Raw genomic sequence first — 21,458 nt, forward strand, 5'->3', positions numbered from 1 at the left:
TCATTCATTCATTCACTGGCTGCTCATTCATTCATTCACTGGGTGTTCATTCATTCATTCATTCACTGGATGTTCATTCATTCATTCACTGGGTGTTCATTGATTTCACTGAATGTTCATTCATTCATTTAAGGTTTGTGGCAGAGGAGGTTTGGTTCTACATCAGAGGGAAGCCGACTGCAAGGGCTTCATCCCAGCTCCATGCCTTTTCCTGTGTGGCCTTAGACATGTCCTTTGACTTTGCATCATTTGGCCACCACTGATACACGAGCAGATTGTCTTGGGGAAAGGCTAAGGTCCCTTCCAACTCGAAGATTCTGAGTGTGTTAAACTATTGGACAGACACAGTACACGTGACAGAGAAACCATAAGAGCTGTGATTCAGGGGGACCACCTTCATTTTCCAGGTCTCACGTTTTCTGCTCGGGACAGGTCCAAGTCTTAGCACATTCCTATCACTTGTTTAAGTGGAAAATAGCTGCGTTTTCCTTCTCTTGACAAGATTCTCTAGCTTACACGGGCTCTAACTTCTTGGGTTTTACTGCGTACACATACATGGCAGTGTCCTGGGGGCTGAGCTGAGAAAGGCCTCCTCTCTGCCCCCTCGGTGTTTGAGCACCTCTCGGTGGTCCAGGGGATGGTGAGGGCCCTGCAGTGTGGGGGTTCATGAACTGGTCTCCCTTGGGGTCACCTCATTGTTTCACCTCCAGATCTGATCTGCCAGAGTCGCTGCTTCAGCACGGTGCCGTCGGCCTGTATTTATCTCCTAACAGCGTCCTTTCTGCCGAGGGCCACATTGTGAATATTCTCAGCCTTGGGGCCATACAGTCTTTGTCTTAAGTACACAACTCTGCAGTTGTTAGTGGCTGTGTTCTAAGAATGTTTTCTTTACAGACACAGCTTACCAACTCTGTTCTGGAATTGTTACTAGAAAATCTTGGTTTGATTTTTTAAAATTTTTTTTTTATTGTTATTTGAGTGCAAGTTTGTGGAACAAATGGATTTTCCATTCAACAGCTTATACATTTTCTGTTTGGTGGCATTGATTTCAGCCCCTGCATTGGGACAGTGTTCTTCCCATTTCCTCCCTGTGTTACTTACTTCCCTTCATCCTTCTATCCCTTCCTGCTTCTGAGCTGTATCCCTGGAGAAATGTTGCCTGTTGGATCTTACATAGTTGATTGTTCTGAGGAGTGTGTTCCTCTCTGGTGTTATGAATCTCTGGTGTTACTAATTTTAGGGAAAGTCTAGCTGTTTTAAGACTTTAAAATGGTACTTTCTGCTTAACTGAGTTGTGTGGACATGGCACAGAAGCACTCAGCTGCTTACTGAAAGGTTGGCAGTTCAAATCCAGCCAGGGGTGTTACAGCACAAGGTCCTAGGTAGCTATATCCTAAAGGGCATTGAAAATGCGACAGAAGCACAGTTCTGAGATAGGTGGGGTCCCCTTGAGCCAGAATGGACTCCGCTGTGGTGGGGGTTTTATTCTTTTGCTTTCTTGTTTGTATTTGCTTGCGGTGGATGTGGTTAGCTGACTCTCATGTATGGGTCAGGCTCGGCACATAGTCTGTTTTTTTATCAACTGAGAGCTCACTTTGAGTCTTTTTCTTCCTGAACTTGTTGGGTCTTTTTCTTCCTGAACTTGTTTAACGAGAAGAGCATCCCAATATCTCCCCTTGGACTTAAATCCATGCTGAGGATTGTCCGGGGCCCTGGAGCAGGAGAGAGATGTGTGTCACTTTTATCCTCAGTGAGGAAAGCTTTTCCTAGACAGAGGTTCTTTGACTGAGGTGGCCCTGATGAAGCCAGCCTGTGTGCATTTTTGGACACATCCACAGGCCCTCGCCTTCATCTAGCCTCATCTTCTTCAGAATATTCCAAAGGGGAGGAGTGCAGTCTCGCTGCCATGGCCTGGGGTTTTGCTGGCAGCAGCTGTGCGGGGCTGCACAAGGCAGGAGGTGACAGTGGTGGGATGACCTCAGGAAATAGTCCTTGTCCTCAGGAAGCCTGGTGTGCACCTCTGGCATTGGAAACTGGACGTGGCTGGTCCCAGGAAAACAGCTTCCTCACCCTTCTGCTTTAAGCAAATCCTTTCTTTAGATCCCACACAATGGTGGTTTTGACTCCGGCAAGGACCACCGGGGGCAGGTGCATTCCAGAACATTCCAGATGCTTGAGCGGGCCGCCCTCGGCTGTGTTTGGTTTGCAGGGAGAGGGGACATCCAGCCCCAGCTGGACAGCGCCCTCCAGGATGTCAACGATAAGTACCTTCTGTTGGAGGAAACGGAGAAGCAGGCTGTGCGTCGGGCGCTGATTGAAGAGCGGGGCCGCTTCTGCACCTTCATCTCCATGCTGCGGCCCGTGATTGTGAGTTCATGGAAAGATCCAGAAGTTTTCCTTCTGTTTCCCCTCCCCTCTGCCGTGAGTTAGGCATGACCATATAGAACCCCTTCTGTCGGTCAATGACTGGGCCCTAGGCCTTGTCCACAATCCATATCAACAGTTACTCCCCCAAGTCAAGAAGGGGAAGCAGGGTGGCTGACAAAGTGTGATCCCAAACCAGCAGCAGCAGAGCCTCGCCTGGGGACTGGTGGACCCAGAGTTACCGAATCCCAGACTCTGGGGTGGGGACGGCCATCAGTGTTTCAGCAGGGCCGCTTGACGATTTTTGAGACGACTGACCGAGTCATAACAGAGTTGATGTTACAGGTTCAGTCCAGACCACCGCAGTGTGGTGGTGATCAAAGTAAATAAAGCCTGTCTCACGACTTTTTTTTTATTTCCCAGTACCTGGAAAAGCTTTGTTTACACTCTGCCGTAGTCTATGTATGAAATGTGCCATGGCATTTTGGAAAATTTGACATCTACTGAGAATTACCAGATGTGAAACACACAGGAAGTGAGCACATGTTGTTAGCAAACATGGTGGTGATAGGCTTGCTCGGTGCAGGGGGGCCACAGACCTTCAATCTGTGAAACAAAGCGCACTATCTGAGAAGCACAGTAAAATAAAGCGTATCTGCAAGATGGAGTCACCTTGTAATAGAAGAAGAGAGGAACAATCCAATTTAAACGTTTTTAAGTAAATTGTTATTACACTCCAAGTGAGAACTGCTGTTGTTGGCCTTCTTGAAGTTCATAAGGAAACACAAACTGACATTTCTCTGCCCAGCAGAATGTCAAAAGTGAGGTGTCGGGCAGAGGGCTGAACCGCAGGTGGTTCTTGCTGGGTGCACAGTCCCAACTAGGGATTTTGGTAAGGTGAATTGAGGATTTCTTCCACAGGCCCCTGCTCCCTTCTTACTTATCATTGATAAAGTTGCCAGAGAGACTTAGAAAGAAGGGGGCCAGTCAGCCTCTGTTAGAACCCCATGTCTGGCCAGAATAGTCTGCTCTCAGATCTGGACCAGATAATTCCAAATCACATCGTCCATTCAAGCTGTTGACTCCGTAGTAGTAGATTCTGGGGCAGCAGGAGCCACGGGACACAGTCAGCTTTCTGAGAGACCTGGGGACCCGCAGGTCCTGCGAAAAAGCACTCATTCTCGCCTTGGCTTGTTGACCCCTCCCTGTGGGCACCTGGGTCACTCCATGCTGATGGAAGACCCCTTTCCCCTTCCATTCTCCCCGCGAAAAGGGCTTGCAGTGGCACCAGTGAAGACATGTCAGCCCCAGCATGTCTCCTCTGAGGCCTTGGAAGGATTGGACATGGGTGCTAGTACTGGCTCCCTACCAAGAGGTCACCCACTTCTGAGGGTACCTGGAGGTGTCACTGTGACTCTTCCCCCCACCAGGAGGAAGAAATTTCAATGCTCGGGGAGATTACACACCTTCAGACGATTTCAGAGGATCTGAAAACGCTGACCATGGACCCTCACAAACTGCCCTCCTCAAGCGAACAGGTATGATCCATGCTAGGTGAATGCTCAGGGCCAGGTTGATGGGGCAAAAGAAAGAAAAACTCACGTCCTGCGTCTTGATGTCTGCATTTCCCCATGTCCTTCCCGTTTGAATGTATGATCATCCTGTGTTGTTAGTGCTGTCTGTTAATTCTGACTCAGTGACCCCATCTATAACAGACAGGAACCCAGCTCCGTCCTCAGCCATCCCCACCATCGAGGCTGACCATCATTGCATCGGTCCATCTTATTGAGGGTCTTAATTTTCACCAACCTTCTACTTGATCAAACATGGTATCATTCTTCCCAGACAGTGAATATTGTCCAAAGTATGTGAGACAAGGAGCTCAGGTAACCTAATGGTAAGAGGCTGCACTGCCAACACAGAGGCTTGAAGTTCAAATCCACCAGCTGCTTCACTGGAGAAAGACAGGCAGTCTCCTCCTATGAGATTTACAGCCTCTGAAAACCCGCTGGAGGGTCTTTTATGGGTCATTTCTAACTCAGTGGTACACAGCAACATAGGAGACAGTGTCACCATTCCCACTTCTTAGGGACATTCTGGTTTCACTTCTTCAATAAACATACAACTGTTACATCGCCCCGACCACGTGCTGAGCATTATCCAGTGCTCTTCAGGAAGGCATCGAGTGCCTCCGATCGCCTTCACTGTGATCCCATTTTACAGAGGACAATGCTGAGGTACCGAGAGGCTAACTGGACCAGGTTTGTCCAGCTAGTAAGCAAGCAGCAGGTAGCACTGGAATTTTAACCAAGCAGTGAGGTTCCAAAATCTGTTCTCCCAGCTGCTGTGTTCTTTACCTTCTGGAAGCAGACGTCTGCCTTGAGAACTCAGCAGTGGTGTGCTTGGACAAGTCCTCATGTTCAGTCACTCTCACTGCATTTCTCTGAGTCTCGTGAAGTAACGCATGGGAGTCACTGACATCGATGGCAGTTTTATGTTTTATCCATTTGACTCCCATACCAGGAAGTGCTTGCTGCCTAAGGTCAAGGACTGCAGCCTTAAATATGGATTGAAACTCAACACCAAGAAAACAAAGATTCTCACCACTGGGCCAACTGGCAGCATCAGGATGGATGGTGAAGAGACTGAGATTGTTAACAGCTTCAGTTTGCTTGGCTCCACAATCAGCACTCTTGGTGCCAGCAGCCAGGAAATCAGAAGACAAATTGCACTGGGAAAGTCTGCTGTTAGAGACCTCTCCGAAGTACTGAAGAGCAATGATGTCAGTCTGGAGACGAAGGTGTGCCTAATTCAGGCCATGGTCTTTGCAATTACTCGCTATGTGTCAGAGAGCTGGACAGTGACTAGGGTTGATATAAGGATATTTGATGCCTTTGGGCTGTGGTGCTGGAGAAGAGTATTGACTATACTATGGATGGCTAGAAAGACAAACAGGTTCATCCGAGAGAACATGAAACCAGGCTGGTCCTTGGAGGCAAGGATTCTGAAGCTTCGTCTGACATACTTTGGACATGTTGCAAGGAGCGACCAGTCCTTGAAGAGGAACGTCATGCTTGGGAGGGTGGAGGGACAGCACAGGAGAGAAAGACCTCTGGAGGAGATGGATTGACTCAGTAACAGGGGTAGTAGGAGTATGTGTGTCAGAGAGTCAGGACAGAGCAGGGTTTAGAGCTGTTGTACACAGGGTTGCTTTGAGTTGCAAGTAACTTGATCGCACATAACAAGTTAAAACTCAAGATAAGAACATTTGTCTCTGTGATGCTACCCTTGGTAGAAAGTAATTTTTTCCCCCTAAATTGTTCATCTGTCACTATAAAATATTTTTTTTACTGATATTTTATGGTTTTCCTTTTCCCTTCTCCCATTAATTATACTTTTTTGGCTTGTCTCAGAAAAAGTACTATGACATTGATGGATTGACAGTGTGGTTGTTTCATTTAAAAAAATCACAAATGGTTTTCTTTAATTCCTATCCCTGCATGATGGCAGAATTGTGAGATTCTAATAGGTGTTAGGATTTGATGCCTCTGGTTTTCCTTTGGTGAGTAAAAACTTGGGTTCCCCTTCTCAGCACATAGCTCACCCAGTTGCCTCTCTGTCTCTGTAGGTGATCTTGGACCTGAAAGGCTCTGATTACAGTTGGTCATATCAGACGCCTCCATCGTCCCCCAACACTGCCATGTCCCGGAAGTCCAGTGTCTGCAGGTAAGAGGAGCAGAGGTTTCTTCTTGCTCCCTGGACAGGCTGGGTTCTGTTTGCTAATGAAAGCCAGAGAGCCAGTCCCTCGCCTCCTGGGCTGGCTCCCTTCAAACAGGAAATAGTGATGGGATCCCTGGAAGATTCCATCATGGCTTCAGTCGCGGTCGTCTGCAGATTCACTTCAGATCAGTCAGAAAACCACATCATCCATAGGCTGGTGGGCATCGTTTGCTCTCTTCCAATGGTCCTTTCTAGGGATTTTCCTGTTTTATGACCTGACAATTGGTTTTCTCATTTAGCAGATTAAAAATTACAAGGACTGAGAGAGGGGAATGTAGGTTGACTTTATACAAACTGACTTCATTGTTGCCAAAGCTAAAAAAATAAAATGGAATGGCTGTGCTCACATTTCCCCTATGTTTTTCTCTCTGGATTCCCCAAAGAATTTGAACCTTGGGTTCTGTCCAACACTGCTGCTACCATGACCAACCTGTATAACATTGTTTGGCTTGGGATTTTAATTTGTATTGCCTCTGATTTCATTTTCTAGTGCTCCACTTATACAAAAGCGACAAGTTTTTAACAAAGACATATATTCTCTGCTAGAGAATAATTTAGGATGCTAGAAATGAAAGGTCAGAGCACTAGCTCTAGGGGCAGGCTTCCTGTCTGTTGGCTCTGGGGGAAAACCTTTTAACATCTGTGGGACCAGTGTCCCTTGGAGATCAGGGTCTAGGAGGTTGTCCTCATAGGGACCCTGGATCCAAAGGACAACAATCCATCCTTGGCTCTTCTTTGTTGGGGATACTTGGGTCCCTTCTTCCCTTCTCACTTCTTTCTCCCTTGATCACTTTTAAGACAAAAGGTGTTGGAGGCAGGGAGACCAGTGAGACTCCTCTTACGTCAGATCAGGCCTGTGTCCTGAGTGGGGTATTATATGACACCCTAATCCCCTTACAGTTGATTACCAGGTCACATCACAAAGGATGACTACATCATTGCACAACTGCCAAACTACCTCTTTAGAAAGCCAAATCAGAGACAAGTCTGTGAACTTGTGTTTTCCATTCTGTGTGGTTTTTATTAAACCATATGTGGCAGACATTTAAAAGCTATAGCTAAATGTTGATTGGGCACTTATTAAGTGACTAAAGGGAGAACCTTACAATTAAATAGCTCTTTGTCAAGCATAGGATATAGACATAAAAATAATCAGGAATAAATATAGAAGAACTGGTTGGCTCTAAATTCTGCTAGTCTTTAAACCTGGTGAACTCCAACCCAGGTATCCAGTCATTGACGACTTGCCTACAGGCATAAGCATTTGGAATAGTTCTATGTTCTGCAAAACTATTCGCTAGTAATTTTCCATTCAAAGGCTATATTTGGCTTGCTGGCTGAAAAGTTTATTCTTCTCCTCTTGAAGGATGGAAACATCATTGTGTATTGCTTATCTTTTTGAGAACACTTGTCCTGCTAATCTTTTGAATGTGACTCTGCAAAGCCAAATGACTTTTCACTTCCCGTGAATTTGCATGAGGGAAAAGCAAGTGAGGTCTGCTGAGCGATGCACGGAGTGTGTGTGGGGCTGCTTTGCAGACGGGCGGCCGCGTGCACAGCACACACTTAGACGAAGCTGAAGGTTAATGCTGTATCCTCATGTTCTGTTCTCAGAGGTGTTGGCTGGTTGGTTTCTTGCCCTCCTTCCTGGGTGTGTATGTGTCTGTGTGGCAAAACGTGGGGGGGGGAAGTGTGTGTGTGTGTGTGTGTGTGTGTGTGTGACAAAACATTTTTGTTTATAACCTAAAATACTCTGTCTCATTAGTGTCAGATGAAGCTTCATGGCTGGGTGCCTTTTCTTTCTTGCCACTTAATGTGAATTGAAAATCAGGTTTTACTAATAGCATCAGCTGAGGGCGGAGCTTCACTGGCTGTCCCCTAAGAGCCTACTGCCCGCTGATAGGGGGAAACCAGAAACCACAATAATTACAATCTGCAGCACTGGTTTCTTCTAGCCCCCACGCCAACATCTGTCAGAACATTGTGAAAACTGCCTTCAATTTGGCCTCCAACTCATTAGACCCCATGAAGAAAGGGATAGAATGCAGCAATGCAGCCTGGTCCTACCAAGTGGGGATCAGACCATTGCAATGAGTAGTTTTATTGGTAGATTTTCAAATGTAGATTGTCAGCCCTTTCTTCCTAGTCTTAGTCTAGAAGCTCAGCTAAGACCTGCTTAGCTTTATAGTAGAACTTGAACCCCCATTGATAGAACAGTGGTGACTACCCATGTAGTGCCCTGGCCAGGAATTGACGCTGAGTCTCTCACGTTGTTGTTTTGTACCATCGAGCTGGAACCAGCCGATAGCTGACCCTCCAGTGGATTTTCAGAGGCAGTGTATCTGGTGGATTCAAACTGCGTACCTTTGCAGTGGCAGTGCATTCCCTTACCACTAAACCACCATAGCTCTCGCAGTGACATGCTGTCTTGTTTTGTGCTTGTCGAGTCTTAACTGACCCACGGCTGACCCTCCCGCGGGTCAGAGGCAGTTTAATCACACAGAAGGAGAATGTACATCTTTCTCCTGCAGAGCACCTTGAGAAACACCTGGACCCCCGAAGTGGCAGTCCGTGTAAAGGAGGCGCTTGCATACGCTGAAGTCTTAGTGACTCATGAAATAAGGTCACCATTCCTGCAAACAGAACAGATAGGGTTGTTAGATCCGTCTTGTTGCATGCAACTCTCTCAATATGACAGCCAGAAAAATAGGTGTTGTACCTCTAACAGCAAACCATAGAAACCGTCAGGCATATGAATATCGTGGTGAAGGATGGCCCTCGCTGACCCCCCGCTGAGGCCCTCAGGGATGCACCAGGAGGGGGTCCCAGCAAGCTCCCAGAGACCATCCAGCTGAGTCCCTGGCGGCTGCCTTGTCAGATGGGAGAGCTAAACAATGAATGACAATCAGTGCCGTGGAGAAGAGCAGTGAATAGCTCATGGATTGCCAAAAGAACAGGTATTTCTTAGAGAAAGTGCAGTCAGAGGTCTCCTTAGAAGCAAGGTTACCAAAGCTCTGTACCACATTCTTCATATTGTTAGGAGGAACCATTCCTTGGAAAAGGGTATCATCGTGCTTGGAAAGATGGTCAGCTAAGAGAAGATGACCCTCAGCGAGATGGACTGGCAGTGACAGCAGCTGTGGGCGCTACTGTGTCCGAGCTGATGAGGATGGCACAGGATAGGTCAGGGTTCAGATCTGTTGTTTCTAGGGATGTTAGGTGTCAGACAGTACTCGACCTCACCTGACGGCAGCAGCTTTGCGTGCTACGGATACTGTTCCGTGACTCTGGGTGTAGACAACACCAGAACTGGGTAGCTATTGACTGTCCTGCAGTCCTAAGTGTGGAGTCACAACCTCAACACTGAGAATTGTACCATCAGAGAACGAAATAGTGGTAACTGGGTTTTCCTCTTGTTCACATGAAGAATCCTTCTCCTCACTCCTGTTCGTCATGGAAGGCGTCCTGGTTAAAAGCAGTCATTCAAGAATTTGGCTGCTAACCAGAAAGTTGGTGATTTAAACTCACCAGCTGCTCCTCGGGATAAAGAGGAGGCAGACTGCTCTACAAAGATGAAGCCCTGTGGGACAGTTCTACTCTGTCCTTCAGGGACACTAAGACTTAGAATAGGTTTGAGAGCAGTGGGGTTGGCTCTGTCTTCTTAGTGACAGGGGGGTTGGGGTTGGGTTCTTGGTGACAGTGGGGTTGGTGACGGTGGAATTGGAGTTGGGTTCTTGGTAACAGTGGGGTTGGTGACAGTAGAGTTGGGACTGGGTTCTTGGTGATGGTGGGGTTGGTGATGGTGGGATTAGAGTTGGGTTCTTGGTAACAGTGGGGTTGGTGATAGAGTTGGAGTTGGGTTCTTGGTGATGGTGGAATTGGAATTGTGTTCTTGGGGAGTTGGGTTCTTGGTGACGTTGGGGTTGGGTTCTTTGTCATGGTGTTGGGTTGGTGACAGTCGGGTTGGACTCTTGGTGATGGTGGGGTTGGAGTTGGGTTCCTGGTGACGGTGGGGTTGGAATGGGTTCTTGGCTACAATGGTGTTGGTGTTGAGGTCTAGACAGAGTGTTTGAAAACACGTCTCATGGTGGATGTTGGTATTCCTCCCAGGCAGTTGATCACAGTGGCATTCTCGTCTCCCCTCTGCCCCTTGCCTTCTGCCCCTCTTGTGCTCTCCATGCCCACCACTCTTCTCTGCCCTCCACAGCAGCCTGAACAGCGTTAACAGCAGTGACTCTCGGTCCAGCGGCTCCCATTCTCACTCTCCCAGCTCGCATTACCGCTACCGCAGCTCCAACCTGCCCCAGCAGGCGCCTGTGCGGCTGTCCAGCGTGTCCTCCCACGACTCAGGATTTATCTCCCAGGACGCCTTCCAGTCCAAGTCACCGTCCCCCATGCCGCCAGAGGCCCCCACCCAGGTAAGGTGCACCCTGCTCCCGGAGCCACCATCACAACTGACCACCATCGGTGGCCAGAGCCAGAGCAGGCCTGGACAAACCCCTGGCTTCTCCTTTGAGAAAGCTGATTCATCTTCTCAGCCCAGATACATGGTGCCCCACAAGAGAGATTTTGTGAGCTGGGTCGGCATCACTGCACTGACTGGAAGTGTTCACCATTAAATAGACTCCAAGGGTCTCCAGTGTGATCTGCCCCAGGTGCGCAACTAAACACCGAGCTGTAAAGAATGGGTACTGCATCAGTGGTGTGACTTCCTCCACATCTGATTCCCCTTCCATGATGTTACACTCTCCGATTCCTTTATGACTTTGTTGAAAGATGGAACACTCGTCAGAGCCCCTGTAATCAAACTTAGCCCCCTGATTCCGGGAGCAGGGGAGTGTTGAGTGTCTTCACCCACAGTTGAGTTGACAGGGCCTGGGCCCATCCCTGCCTGGCGGGTCCAGCTGGAACTGAAAGCAGCATCAACATAATCATTGTACCGTCACCACTCTGTCCCTTCACACTCGGAGCTAGCAGGCTGACACCAGCCTTCACCCAACATGCCAAAGGCTAGGAAATGTAAACTTTTGGGGCCCTCGGGGTCCCTGCTGGGGTGCACGGTCCTCACCCACACTGACCACAAGCTCCTTTAGACTCCCAAGGCCAAGGGCTTCAAATCTTAACATTTTCAGATTCCCACCCAAGAGTTTCTCTGTGTGCTAACCATGCCAGCCTCCCAAGGCATGGTTATTCCTGTTTTGTTGAGGAAGTGGACACACAGAGCTGTAAGTAACGTGGCCCGGTTTCAGTTACGTGACCTGCCGGATGAGGACCTAGAACAGGTAGAGCTCAGAGCCCCTTTTGCTCCACATCACCTGAAGGCCTCCAGGGACAATGTACTGGAAACCATGTCAGGTGGAGAAGGCAGCTGCCCTGTTTCAGAACCTTGCCCAGAGGTTACAAGCCAGCCTTGTCTGACTCCAGCCCAGTGAACCTCGAGCCTGGCAGCATCTTGGCCACCCCTAAACAGAGGCACCTCTTCAGCAGAATCGCTCGAGCTGCAGCTTTCATTATGTTGTGTTAATCCGCACTGGGTGCTTCGGCTTCGGTGTGACAGTGTCAGCCCCCCGCAGCCCCTCAGCTAGCACTAAACCACGCCTGCGTGCTTTACAAAGCTGAGTGAGTGCTCAGAAGAACGCAAGTTCGCGGTTTCCTCAAAGGCTCTTTAACACGCGGCCTAATTCTGTGTGTGTTTCTAAGTCACCAGACAATTAACCCGTGTTCTGCCCGGACACCCTTGCTGGAGGGTGGACCCTGCTGTGGGCACCAGGCTCTCGTGTGCCTGTTGGGTGGAAGCAGCGCGCTTGTTCTCTGATGATGAGGCGGCAGGTGGAGGAGATCTACTTACATCTGAAAGCCGGGGCCCAGGAGGGGCTGAGCTAGTTGTTTTAAAAAAAAAACACCTCAGCATTGCTGCAAAATTTTACAGAGAATTCCATTTTGAAAAGCAGATATTATAATTCAAGGCAGAGCCCCCCTCCCATCCCCTCCAGGTCCCACTCTGTTGGTGGATTCAGATGTGCAGAGAGTGGAGATGCCGCGTGGGGTCTCCTGGGCTGTATGTAGCTTTGTGGAAGCGACGGCCACAGCTTTCTCCTAAGTCGGGGCTGGTGGATTTGCACAGCCCACCTTTCACATGGCAGCTGTGTGCTTTAACCGCTGGGCAGCCAGGGTTCCTAAGGCAGAGGGTAATTGTCTATATGACAGGTCCTGTCATTTCAACTCTCAGTCACACAGACAAGTGGAACCCGGGTCAAATCAGTTCCAACTCTTTGTGACGCTCTATTGTGTTTCTGAGGTTGTTGTTTTGTTTTGTTTGTTTTTTGTCTGAGGTTGTTTTAACAGGAGTAGACTGTCTGCCTTCCTGTCACGAGCAGCTGGTGGGTTCGAACCACTGACCTTTCGGCTGGCAGCCCAGCATGTAACATTCTGCTCTCAGGGCTTGCTCTATCAATGATAGCCACTCTGTTTTCTACCGTACTCCCTTCAACGGGTACCAAAACCCACATGGGCTAAGCATCCCAGGTGGGTATCCCACCCTAATCCCCCGGGGGCTCCATCCAGGGCAAGACGTTCTTTAGAAGAAATGAACAGAAGTCGCAAGGAATCTGAGCGTGTTGTCTGGACATGTGCGGGGGTGAGGGAACTGCCCCAGAGGAGTTTTGAGGCTGTGATCCTTAACCGGAGCTGACACCATGGAGATGTTTTTCTCAAGTCAGACCTCTCTTCTGTCCTGTTCCCAGCCCCTCCACATGCGCCCCCTTTCCTGTCACGGCCAGTAGGACCATTGCTTTGATCACAGGGCTTCCCTTCCCTGAACCCAGACATCGCTCTTCAGGCTAGAAAACCTCAGCCTGTATCTTGAATCAAAGTGTCATCCACTCAGTGTTCTGGAGCTGTCCCTGACTCCAGGGATTGGACCCGCTGTGATGGACGCAGCCCGAGGGCCCAGCCCGGGATCCACAGTGATGGACGCAGCCCGAGGTCCCAGCCCGGGATCTAAGTCAGCAGTGACCCCTATGAGTGTGAGGGTGGTACAGGGCTGACCAGGCAGCTGGTGATTCACACCCATTCAGAGGTGCCTCGGAAAAAGTCCTAGTGATCTGTTTCTGGAAAATCCACCTTGGGAAACGCTGCACAGTGTGTTTCTACTCTGACACTTGGGCTGTATGAGTTGGAATCGACTCACCAGTATCTCAGTCAGTGCACAGAGGTGAGGGACCAGCCTTCGTCAGCCAGGGTGCCTGGCATGTTAAGACAGCCCTACTGCTGGGTTTTCCCAAGCCTTTTGCCTTGGCCTTAAGGTCAGGTACACTTCTGGGACCTTCTGGATACATCTGTGTGCAGGACCCCTGGAAGTCTGTATTCTTGGGGATGCACTGCCAGCGGGTCTAAACTCGATGGGTTTCCTGCTTCCTAAGGGCCTAACGCTCTGTGGGCCTCCTAACCCTCTGCTTCTCTCGTCCTTCCCTCTGTGTACCTGTCTGTCTCTGCATACCCTCCCTGCCCCCTTCCTTTGTCCTGATCGCCGGTGGTGTTCTGGTGGCTGGCGGCCTGGTTTCTGGTGGCCTCTCGTGTGGTGGCTCCCCGGCTGCAGAACTCGTCCAGCTCGGCCTCCTCCGAAGCATCCGAAACCTGCCAGTCAGTCAGCGAGTGCAGCTCCCCCACCTCAGTGAGCTCGGGCTCCACCATGGGCGCCTGGGTGTCCACAGAGAAGGTGACGACCGCCAGGGGTGCCTGCCTCCCATCCCTGCCCAGGCCGCCCACGGAAGCCCAGCCACCTGGATGCTCCAAAGGATGCTCTGGGCGCGCGGTCCCACTTGGGAAAGGAGGGTGGGGGCAGCTGAGGCTCTTTCCTTAGGAGGAATCATTTTGCAGGTTTCTGAGAAAGAGGAGGGTCTGGGGAGCTCAGGATTGTGAAGGCTTCTTCCCACAAGTGTCCTGGCATCCCTCCTCCACCCCTCCCCTCCCAGACATCCCACTGCGTGGTCTCCTTGTCGTCATCCCCTTGGCCATGACATTCCATTATGTCAGAGACTGTGTGCTTCGCTGCCTTTTTTGTTTGCTACCTCCGTTTCCAGCACACCCTAGTTTGGAGCCCCAAACAGGGTGACACTGGGGCACCCTAGCATGAGCTGATGTGGTCTAAGGCGCTTGACACTGTTTTAATCTGCACATGAAGTTGCGCAGCCGCTGTTAAGTAGCCAGAAAGCCAGTGAGAAGCCGGGAGATGCAGGACTGATTTCCAGCAGCTCTAAGATGTTGCCAAATGTTTCCTCAAGGGAATGCCCTTGAGGCCTGGCCACTGGGCGTCTCTGAGCTCTGGCTCCATCCTCGCCCCAAGATGCCTGAGCAGCAGCACACAGACATCAGCTGGACGTGCAGACACCGGTCCCCCTCCCTCGAATGTCAATGCCATCTTGTATCACCACGCTCATCCTGTTATATTAATTTTTTTCCCCTTTTCCCTCCCTTCTTGTTTGTTTTGTTTCCAGTTGTCTAACGGGTTTTATCACTATAATTTATCAAGTGAGTCCCATGTGGGGCCCGTGGGCACAGGCCTTTTCCCTCATTGCCTGCCTGCCTCCCGCCTGCTCCCTCGGGTCACCTCTGCCCACCTTCCAGACTACGTTCATTATTACACCATTGGGCCCGGCATGTTCCCGTCATCTCACATCCCTAGCTGGAAGGTTTGTGTCTCTCCTGCCCTCCCCTCCCATCGCCTCTGTCTTCCTCTCTCCTGTCCATCGCCCTCACCCTTTCCTGTCACTCTCGGCTACCTTCTCCCCCAACACCACCTCTTGAGTGACTGCCCAGTGGGAGCGGGGATCACAGAGCAGCGGGGAGCTCCAAGACAGACAGGAGCTGAGGGAATGTCTCCCGGCGAGAGGTGACCCTGCAGTGGTGGCAGGGGCCTAGGCTGCTTGATGGAGACGAAATCCACTGGAAGTGGACAGGCCCTGTCCTCCACTACCTAGTTCCTCAGCTCCCTTCAGGAGTCGCTCCAGGGCTGTGGTGGCAAAACCACGGCCCAAGGTATGCATTTAAATGAAAAGCATATGCAGACTTGACTTAGTCCAGCTTGTTTGATAGTAAAGTTGTGAAGCAATTTCTCAGAAAGTTCAGCTAATGCTTTTGGGAGCGATTTTACGTGAGACCAGGCCCCCTGTTTGAGAACTTGGTTTCACAGCTGCCAGCAGCTTGAGTGGGTCGTGGCCTCAACCTTCATGGTTGTGTGGACACCTCCCCTTTCTGTCTGAGGACTCCAGGGGTCCCAGTTGCTGAGCCCTTCGGTCCATGGGTGGAAGAGTCCACAGTATGGAGGGTGACCTAAGAGCCTCTACTGCCCGCTGGTGGCCACTCCTCCATAGTGTCATTAGCGTGACCACCAGAGGAGAGGTGATTGAGACAGGGGAGTCTGGGCCCTGAACAGGTGTCTCCATTGGCTCTAGCACCCTCAGCAGATGCTGGTCAGCTGTTGGGTGGCTGTTAACCAAGCTTCTTTCATAGGCCTCTTGCCTGCCCCCCTAGATTTTTCTCTTTGGGCTGTGGTTATCAGGGAGGTCTCAGAGGGGCCCCAAGAGTTTTCTCCTTCCTGTCTCGGAGTGGGGTGAGGGTGTAAAGAAGCTGCAGGTCACCCCAGCCTGAGCCTTCCCCTCAAGGCCTGGCTGTGCTCTGCGGCCCTCCGATGAGGCAAAGGTCCCAGCCCCCCTGACCCCTCTGTTCTACTTAGGACTGGGCTAAGCCTGGGCCCTACGACCAGCCTCTGGTGAACACCCTGCAACGCCGCAAAGAGAAGCGTGAGCCAGAGCCCAGCGGAGGAGGACCTGCTGCAATAGCCGGTGCACCAGCAGCTGCTGAGGACGCCCAGAGGCCGCGGAGCATGACTGTGTCGGCTGCCAGGGTGACTGTCTTCTTTGAGACTGGTTGGACCCAGTTAGGCTTGGCTGGCTCCATTCCCTACTCCCCTTTCTGTAGCTTTTGGAAGACTCCTGGGAGGCAACCTGGTGTGGCAGTCAGATACCTAGAACCTTCTAGAGCTTGGGTATGACCTGAGAAAGTCAGTAGTCCCCTGGTGCCCACAGAGGTGGTCTGCATGAAGTTCCACCAGAGGTGTGGCGAAGCCTCAGGTAACCAGCCCAAGGGCTCACAGTCTGTGCCTCTCTCATCCCCTCCACCTGCAGCCTGGTGAGGAGATGGAAACCTGCGAGGAGCTGGCCCTGGCCCTGAGCCGTGGCCTTCAGCTGGACACACAGAGGAGCAGCCGGGACTCGCTGCAGTGCTCCAGCGGCTACAGTACCCAGACCACCACCCCGTGCTGCTCAGAGGACACCATCCCCTCCCAAGGTAGCCACCGGGTCGGCCAGCAGCACCGGGAGGGCACAGCGGGCCCTGAACCCTTTATTTCCTTCCACTGCCTCATTCACTCATACTCACTCATTTTGTTGTTTCAAAGTATTTTGTTTAAAAATTTTTAACTGTAGTGAAAACATAATCGTGTTGACCCTTGAATAATGCAGGTGCTAGGGGCCCCTTTTGAGATGAAAAATTTCCGTCATCACACTTGACTGCTGCAAACCGTTTACCAGAGGACAGTGAACTGCTCATGTGGTCGCAGCATCACACAATGTTTATTTGGGTTTTATGATATTTTGAGGGAAGGTTTACAAATCATACTGGATTATCATACACTCATTTGACATTTTGTTTGGTAACATTAATTACCATTGATTAATGTGATTATAGTATCTCATCAACCCCTTATTGCGTGTTGCCTTTCCCTTTACGCTGATCTGTTTACTCATTTCCCTGCCCCCATCCCTGTTAACCCTCCAAGGTTGCTTTTCTCTGTGTATAAACCTTTCCTTAGCTTTTTAGAACAGGAACTCAGTCACAGTGTTGTAATAGCACCCTTGGGCTCTCCACAGCAGCATCAGGGAAAAAGGACCTGAGTGCAAGTGGACCCTCAAAGTCCAAGTCCATGCTTCTCAAGGGTCAACAGTATTTGCCAACTGAACAGTCCTTACAGTCATGATTCATTATGTTCAGTGCAGCCATCACCATTGTCTACAGAAACTCCACGGCCTCTACTCAGTGACCTCCCCAACTCGCCCCTCCCTCCCACCTCTGGAATCAAGCCCTAAGCTCTCATTTCTATACACCAGCCTCCTCCATGTATGTGGGATTATATCTAGCGTGTCCTGTCGCTGACTGACTTCATTCAGCCTGACATAGACAGTGCATTTGAATCACAACGTCACCCATGGCCTGCAGACTTCCGGATTCTTTCCCTCAATTGGGAAGGGAGGGCTCATCTGTGGTGGTTGTCCATTGGCACCATGTAAAGAGGTAGCCTGAACTTCAGAACCAATTAGATGCTGACAGTGAGCAGCATCTAATAACTTCATTTAAGGGGTAAATAAATTTACTTTCAGAGACAGACACAGAGAGAGAGCGCCTCCTAGGGTACATTTCAGTTGTCATGACCAAGAAAGAAGGATGTTTCTGTCATCTAATAGGCAGCGGCCAGGCTTGCTATTAAAAATCCTACACCGTATAGAACAGCTCCTACAAGGACGTGTTCTCCAGCCTAGCCTATCAGTAGCGCTGCCGTTGATGAACCTCGCTCTAAAATGTGCAGCTCTGAACTCCTTCCTTCTGAGTGACATGCAGCGAGAGAGCATTATGCTGAGCAAGGTACAGGCCACTGGTGGATCCAATTTTCTCATCTAGGAACCCCCTTGCCAGTAGTTCCATTTCGATCCACACGGTTGTTATGTACTGTTGAGTTGGAACCAACCCACAGCTGACCCTCCAGTGGGCTTTCAGAGGCTGTAAACTGCACAGGAGAATGTCCGTCTTAAGTCCGCACAGCAGCTAGTGGTTTTCAACCGAGTATCTGCGGGCTGGCAGTGCAGCTCTTTACCACTAAGCCACGAAAGTTCCCTATTTCTGTGTTTCTGTTCCTAGCCCTCACCTAACCAGAGAACCAGCAGGCCCACAAGAGTGATGGAGGCTGGTTTCATGCCCCATCCTGGGCTGGACATTCTACAGCTGTCCTCTTTAAGCCCTTATTTCATATGGAGAACCTCTGAGGGTCACTTTGGTCAGCCAGGCAGCCTGACCATCTGTGTGGCCGCTGTAGCCCTGTGACCTCCTGGGCCCTTGGTCCTCCCAACACAAAAGAATTAAAAAGTAAAGCTGCCACTTTGGCTCCCTCTAATCAAAGCCTTTCATCAGTTTCAGATTATGATTATTTCTCTGTAAGTGGTGACCAGGAGGCCGATCAGCAGGAGTTTGACAAATCTTCCACCATCCCAAGGAACAGCGACATCAGCCAGTCTTACCGACGGATGTTCCAGGCCAAGCGCCCAGCCTCCACAGCCGGCCTCCCAACCACCCTCGGACCCGCCATGGTCACCCCGGGGGTGGCGACCATCCGACGGACCCCTTCTACCAAGCCCTCTGTCCGTCGGGGAACCATCGGTGCAGGTCCCATCCCCATCAAGACACCGGTCATCCCAGTGAAGACCCCAACCGTCCCAGACCTCCGCGGGGTGCTGCCAGCTCCCCCAGATGGGCCAGAGGAGCGGGGTGAGCACAGCCCTGAGTCACCATCGGTGGGGGAGGGCCCCACAGGGGTCACCAGCATGCCCTCAGCCATGTGGAGCGGCCGGGCCTCTGTGAACCCCCCGCTTCCAGGCCCGAGGCCGAGCATCCCAGAGGAGCACAGACAGGCAATTCCAGAAAGTGAGGCAGAAGACCAGGAAAGGGAGTCGCCCCATGCCATGGCCTCCCCAGGCCCCTCGCCGCCGGAGGGCGAGCCTGCAGACCTGAGCCCACGAGACACCCCCCAGGGAGAAGACATGCTGAACGCCATCCGCAGGGGCGTCAAGCTGAAGAAGACCACCACCAACGACCGCTCTGCCCCCCGCTTCTCCTAGGCCGCCAGGCTGGGACTCTTTAATAACACCTAATTTGTCTTGATCCATTCCAATCTATAATCCAACAAGATTTTGTAGGCAACTCAGAATATACAGCTTTTTGAAAAATACTCCACACATTTAGATAAAGAAAATTTAAAAGCAACTTATGTAACTGACATAACCCTGACCTTTTCATTTGTAAATAGTGATGGTTTTCTTTCTGCACATGTGAATCTTAGTTTCCCTTTTGATTTTTTCTGAAGGTGCCAAATTCCATTTAACTTTTTTATAAGTCTTTGTAAAATTTTAAATGCTTATGGGGGGGGGGGGTCCGGGGAGGGGAACCACAAGGTAGCTCACTTCAGCAAAGGATTACTTTTCTCTCAGTCTTTCCAGCTTTTCGTTTCCCCCACTTCTTTTCCTGCAAGCTTTTGGAGATGCATTGTCGTAGTCCAGCTTAGAAGCAAACTCCAATTCTTTTCACGTACAAACAAAATGGACAAGGGGAACAATCCTCATTGAAATATATTGTGCTAGGTGAGAGAGGTGGGAAGAACCACTTAAGAGCAATATTCAGGAAAAAGTAAACCTGTGAACGGGACACAGTTGGGATTGGGGAGGGCCGCAGAGGGGCACGCTGTAGACGCTGTTGAACCTGTTCCATTAAGGGTAGCCTTTAGGTTGAATTTCTAGTAGCTTCCTTGGTAAGTGCATCCGAATTAAGCCATACTGGATTGCGGTGTTTCTGTAGGATGTTGTAAGGATTTTTCCTCCCACAATTCCTCTCAGCTGCACACAGCACCCACCTTCCAGACACCCGCATGCTGCCACCACTTGGGTAGAGGTAGAAGTCTCCATTTTTTTCCTTTCTCATCTCGTACTCACGTTCACTGAATCCAAATACATCCCAAAAAAGGCAGTTTCAGAGAAAAATAAAATATATTTGAAAGTGCCAGCAGGGAGTTCTTAGATATTGCAAAATGCCTTTTACTTAACTGTACCCAGCAGGCTGGGGACGTGGAAGAGCCCAAATATTTTGGAAAAATAACCACACACACAAAAAAAAAACACGTGTGGATTTAACAAGGGTCATTTGCTTGGAGTCCAGCAACTTGCCAAGGTGTTTACCAATCTGGGGGCTTGTTTTTCTTCTTTTCAATAAATGGCAGTCAAATGGCTACATACTAAACACGGGCAAGAGGATTTCTTTGTTGTCATCAGGGATCTGACCACTGTAACTTGTCCCTTTTTTTTGTATGCTAGGCAGAGATGTTTCTTTGGAATGGATTTATGTCTTCTCTTTTTAAGATGAAAGTTAGGTTGGTTATATTGCCCAGCTCCTGGAGCCAGCAGAGATCTGCAGCCCTGAAGGGACCAGTCACGTTTGGAGAAGACATCAGTGCTTCAAAAGGAAGGGAGCCCAGTTATGGGAATTGGGTCCACTGAAATTGCCTGTTTGTGACCATGGCACTCTGCAGAAGCTCAGTGGGTAGATCCCCCAGACCCTGCAGATGTCTGTTGGCTTGACCCTTCAAGTACATAACCTTATGCTTTAAGACATAACTGCATTGGATGTGAGAGTCAAGTACATGTACAGTCACTTCTATATATTAATACTGAACTCTGCTGTGATTGCTCAAGGACATTTTGTGTTACGGCTGCTTTGAAGCAAAGGCATGATTATTAGAAACTACTTAAGCTTTGTTTTCTTTGGAAAAACAAGCTCCTTTTACAGAATATAAGCAACAGTAGTGCCTGTGGTTTAGCCCACCGATCTTGGACGACTGCGAGTAGCTGATGCGTGGTGCAGATGACGCTGGCGAGGGCTGCCGCCTGCAAAGGCAGGAATCGCTGCGAGGGACTCACTGGAGAAGAAGCGGGATTGTAAACCTTTGAAAGAAAGAGGCAGCTGTGCCCTGGGTACAGCTTTTCACATGTTTAGTTTTTAAACGTTAGTATAACCTGAATAAATTTAATATAAAATGTTGCCAAGTTCAATGTAGAAAGGATGTGACAAAACACCTTGGGTAGTTCTGTTTGTGTTTTTGCATATTGTAAAAGCAGTGTCACAGCTGAAAATAAATCGTTTCTAAAGGTAAATTCCTGTGGTTTAGTTGCTAGTTTGTACTGAGTTGACCTCTCCCTGTGCAGATTTTTGTTGTGTATTAACAGTTGTGTATTGTGTCTCCCTTCTACATTGTAACAATTGCTTCAGCCTACATGATAAATAAAGAATCACTAGGAAGAAAAAAAAATATTAAAGTCCTGTATTTCAAGTCTTCCTGAAATCCCCAGGTCTCAGCCTCAGGTTAAAGAGCAGACTGAGACCTCACTAAACTTCTCCTGGAGAATGGTGCCAATGTTATTTTTGTGACGGTTATGAACCCT

General features: G+C 49.7%; 1 protein-coding gene across 4 annotated transcripts in view; it reads left to right on the top strand.

The window, feature by feature from the left end:
* Positions 1–19,263, top strand: part of MTSS1 (metastasis suppressor 1) — a 200,140-nt gene extending 180,877 nt beyond the window's left edge. For 2 of the 4 annotated variants that reach the window (XM_006879302.1, XM_006879300.1), the window contains 8 exons: positions 2,210–2,367; positions 3,795–3,902; positions 5,993–6,090; positions 10,352–10,562; positions 14,640–14,834; positions 15,878–16,048; positions 16,329–16,491; positions 18,385–19,156. In XM_006879302.1, coding sequence (XP_006879364.1) covers positions 2,210–2,367; positions 3,795–3,902; positions 5,993–6,090; positions 10,352–10,562; positions 14,640–14,834; positions 15,878–16,048; positions 16,329–16,491; positions 18,385–19,088 — 1,808 coding nt within the window. In that variant the 3' untranslated portion in view covers positions 19,089–19,156. Of the gene's footprint in view, positions 1–2,209; positions 2,368–3,794; positions 3,903–5,992; positions 6,091–10,351; positions 10,563–13,741; positions 13,862–14,639; positions 14,835–15,877; positions 16,049–16,328; positions 16,492–18,384 lie in introns of all 4 variants that reach the window. The other 2 variants (XM_006879299.1, XM_006879301.1) reach the window with 2 other exon arrangements.
* The last annotated feature ends 2,195 nt before the right edge of the window (positions 19,264–21,458 follow it).

The sequence above is a fragment of the Elephantulus edwardii genome, unplaced genomic scaffold (assembly GCF_000299155.1).
Source record: "Elephantulus edwardii isolate Elephantulus edwardi_28Jun2011 unplaced genomic scaffold, EleEdw1.0 scaffold00003, whole genome shotgun sequence".
NCBI classification, from domain to species: Eukaryota; Metazoa; Chordata; class Mammalia; order Macroscelidea; family Macroscelididae; genus Elephantulus; species Elephantulus edwardii.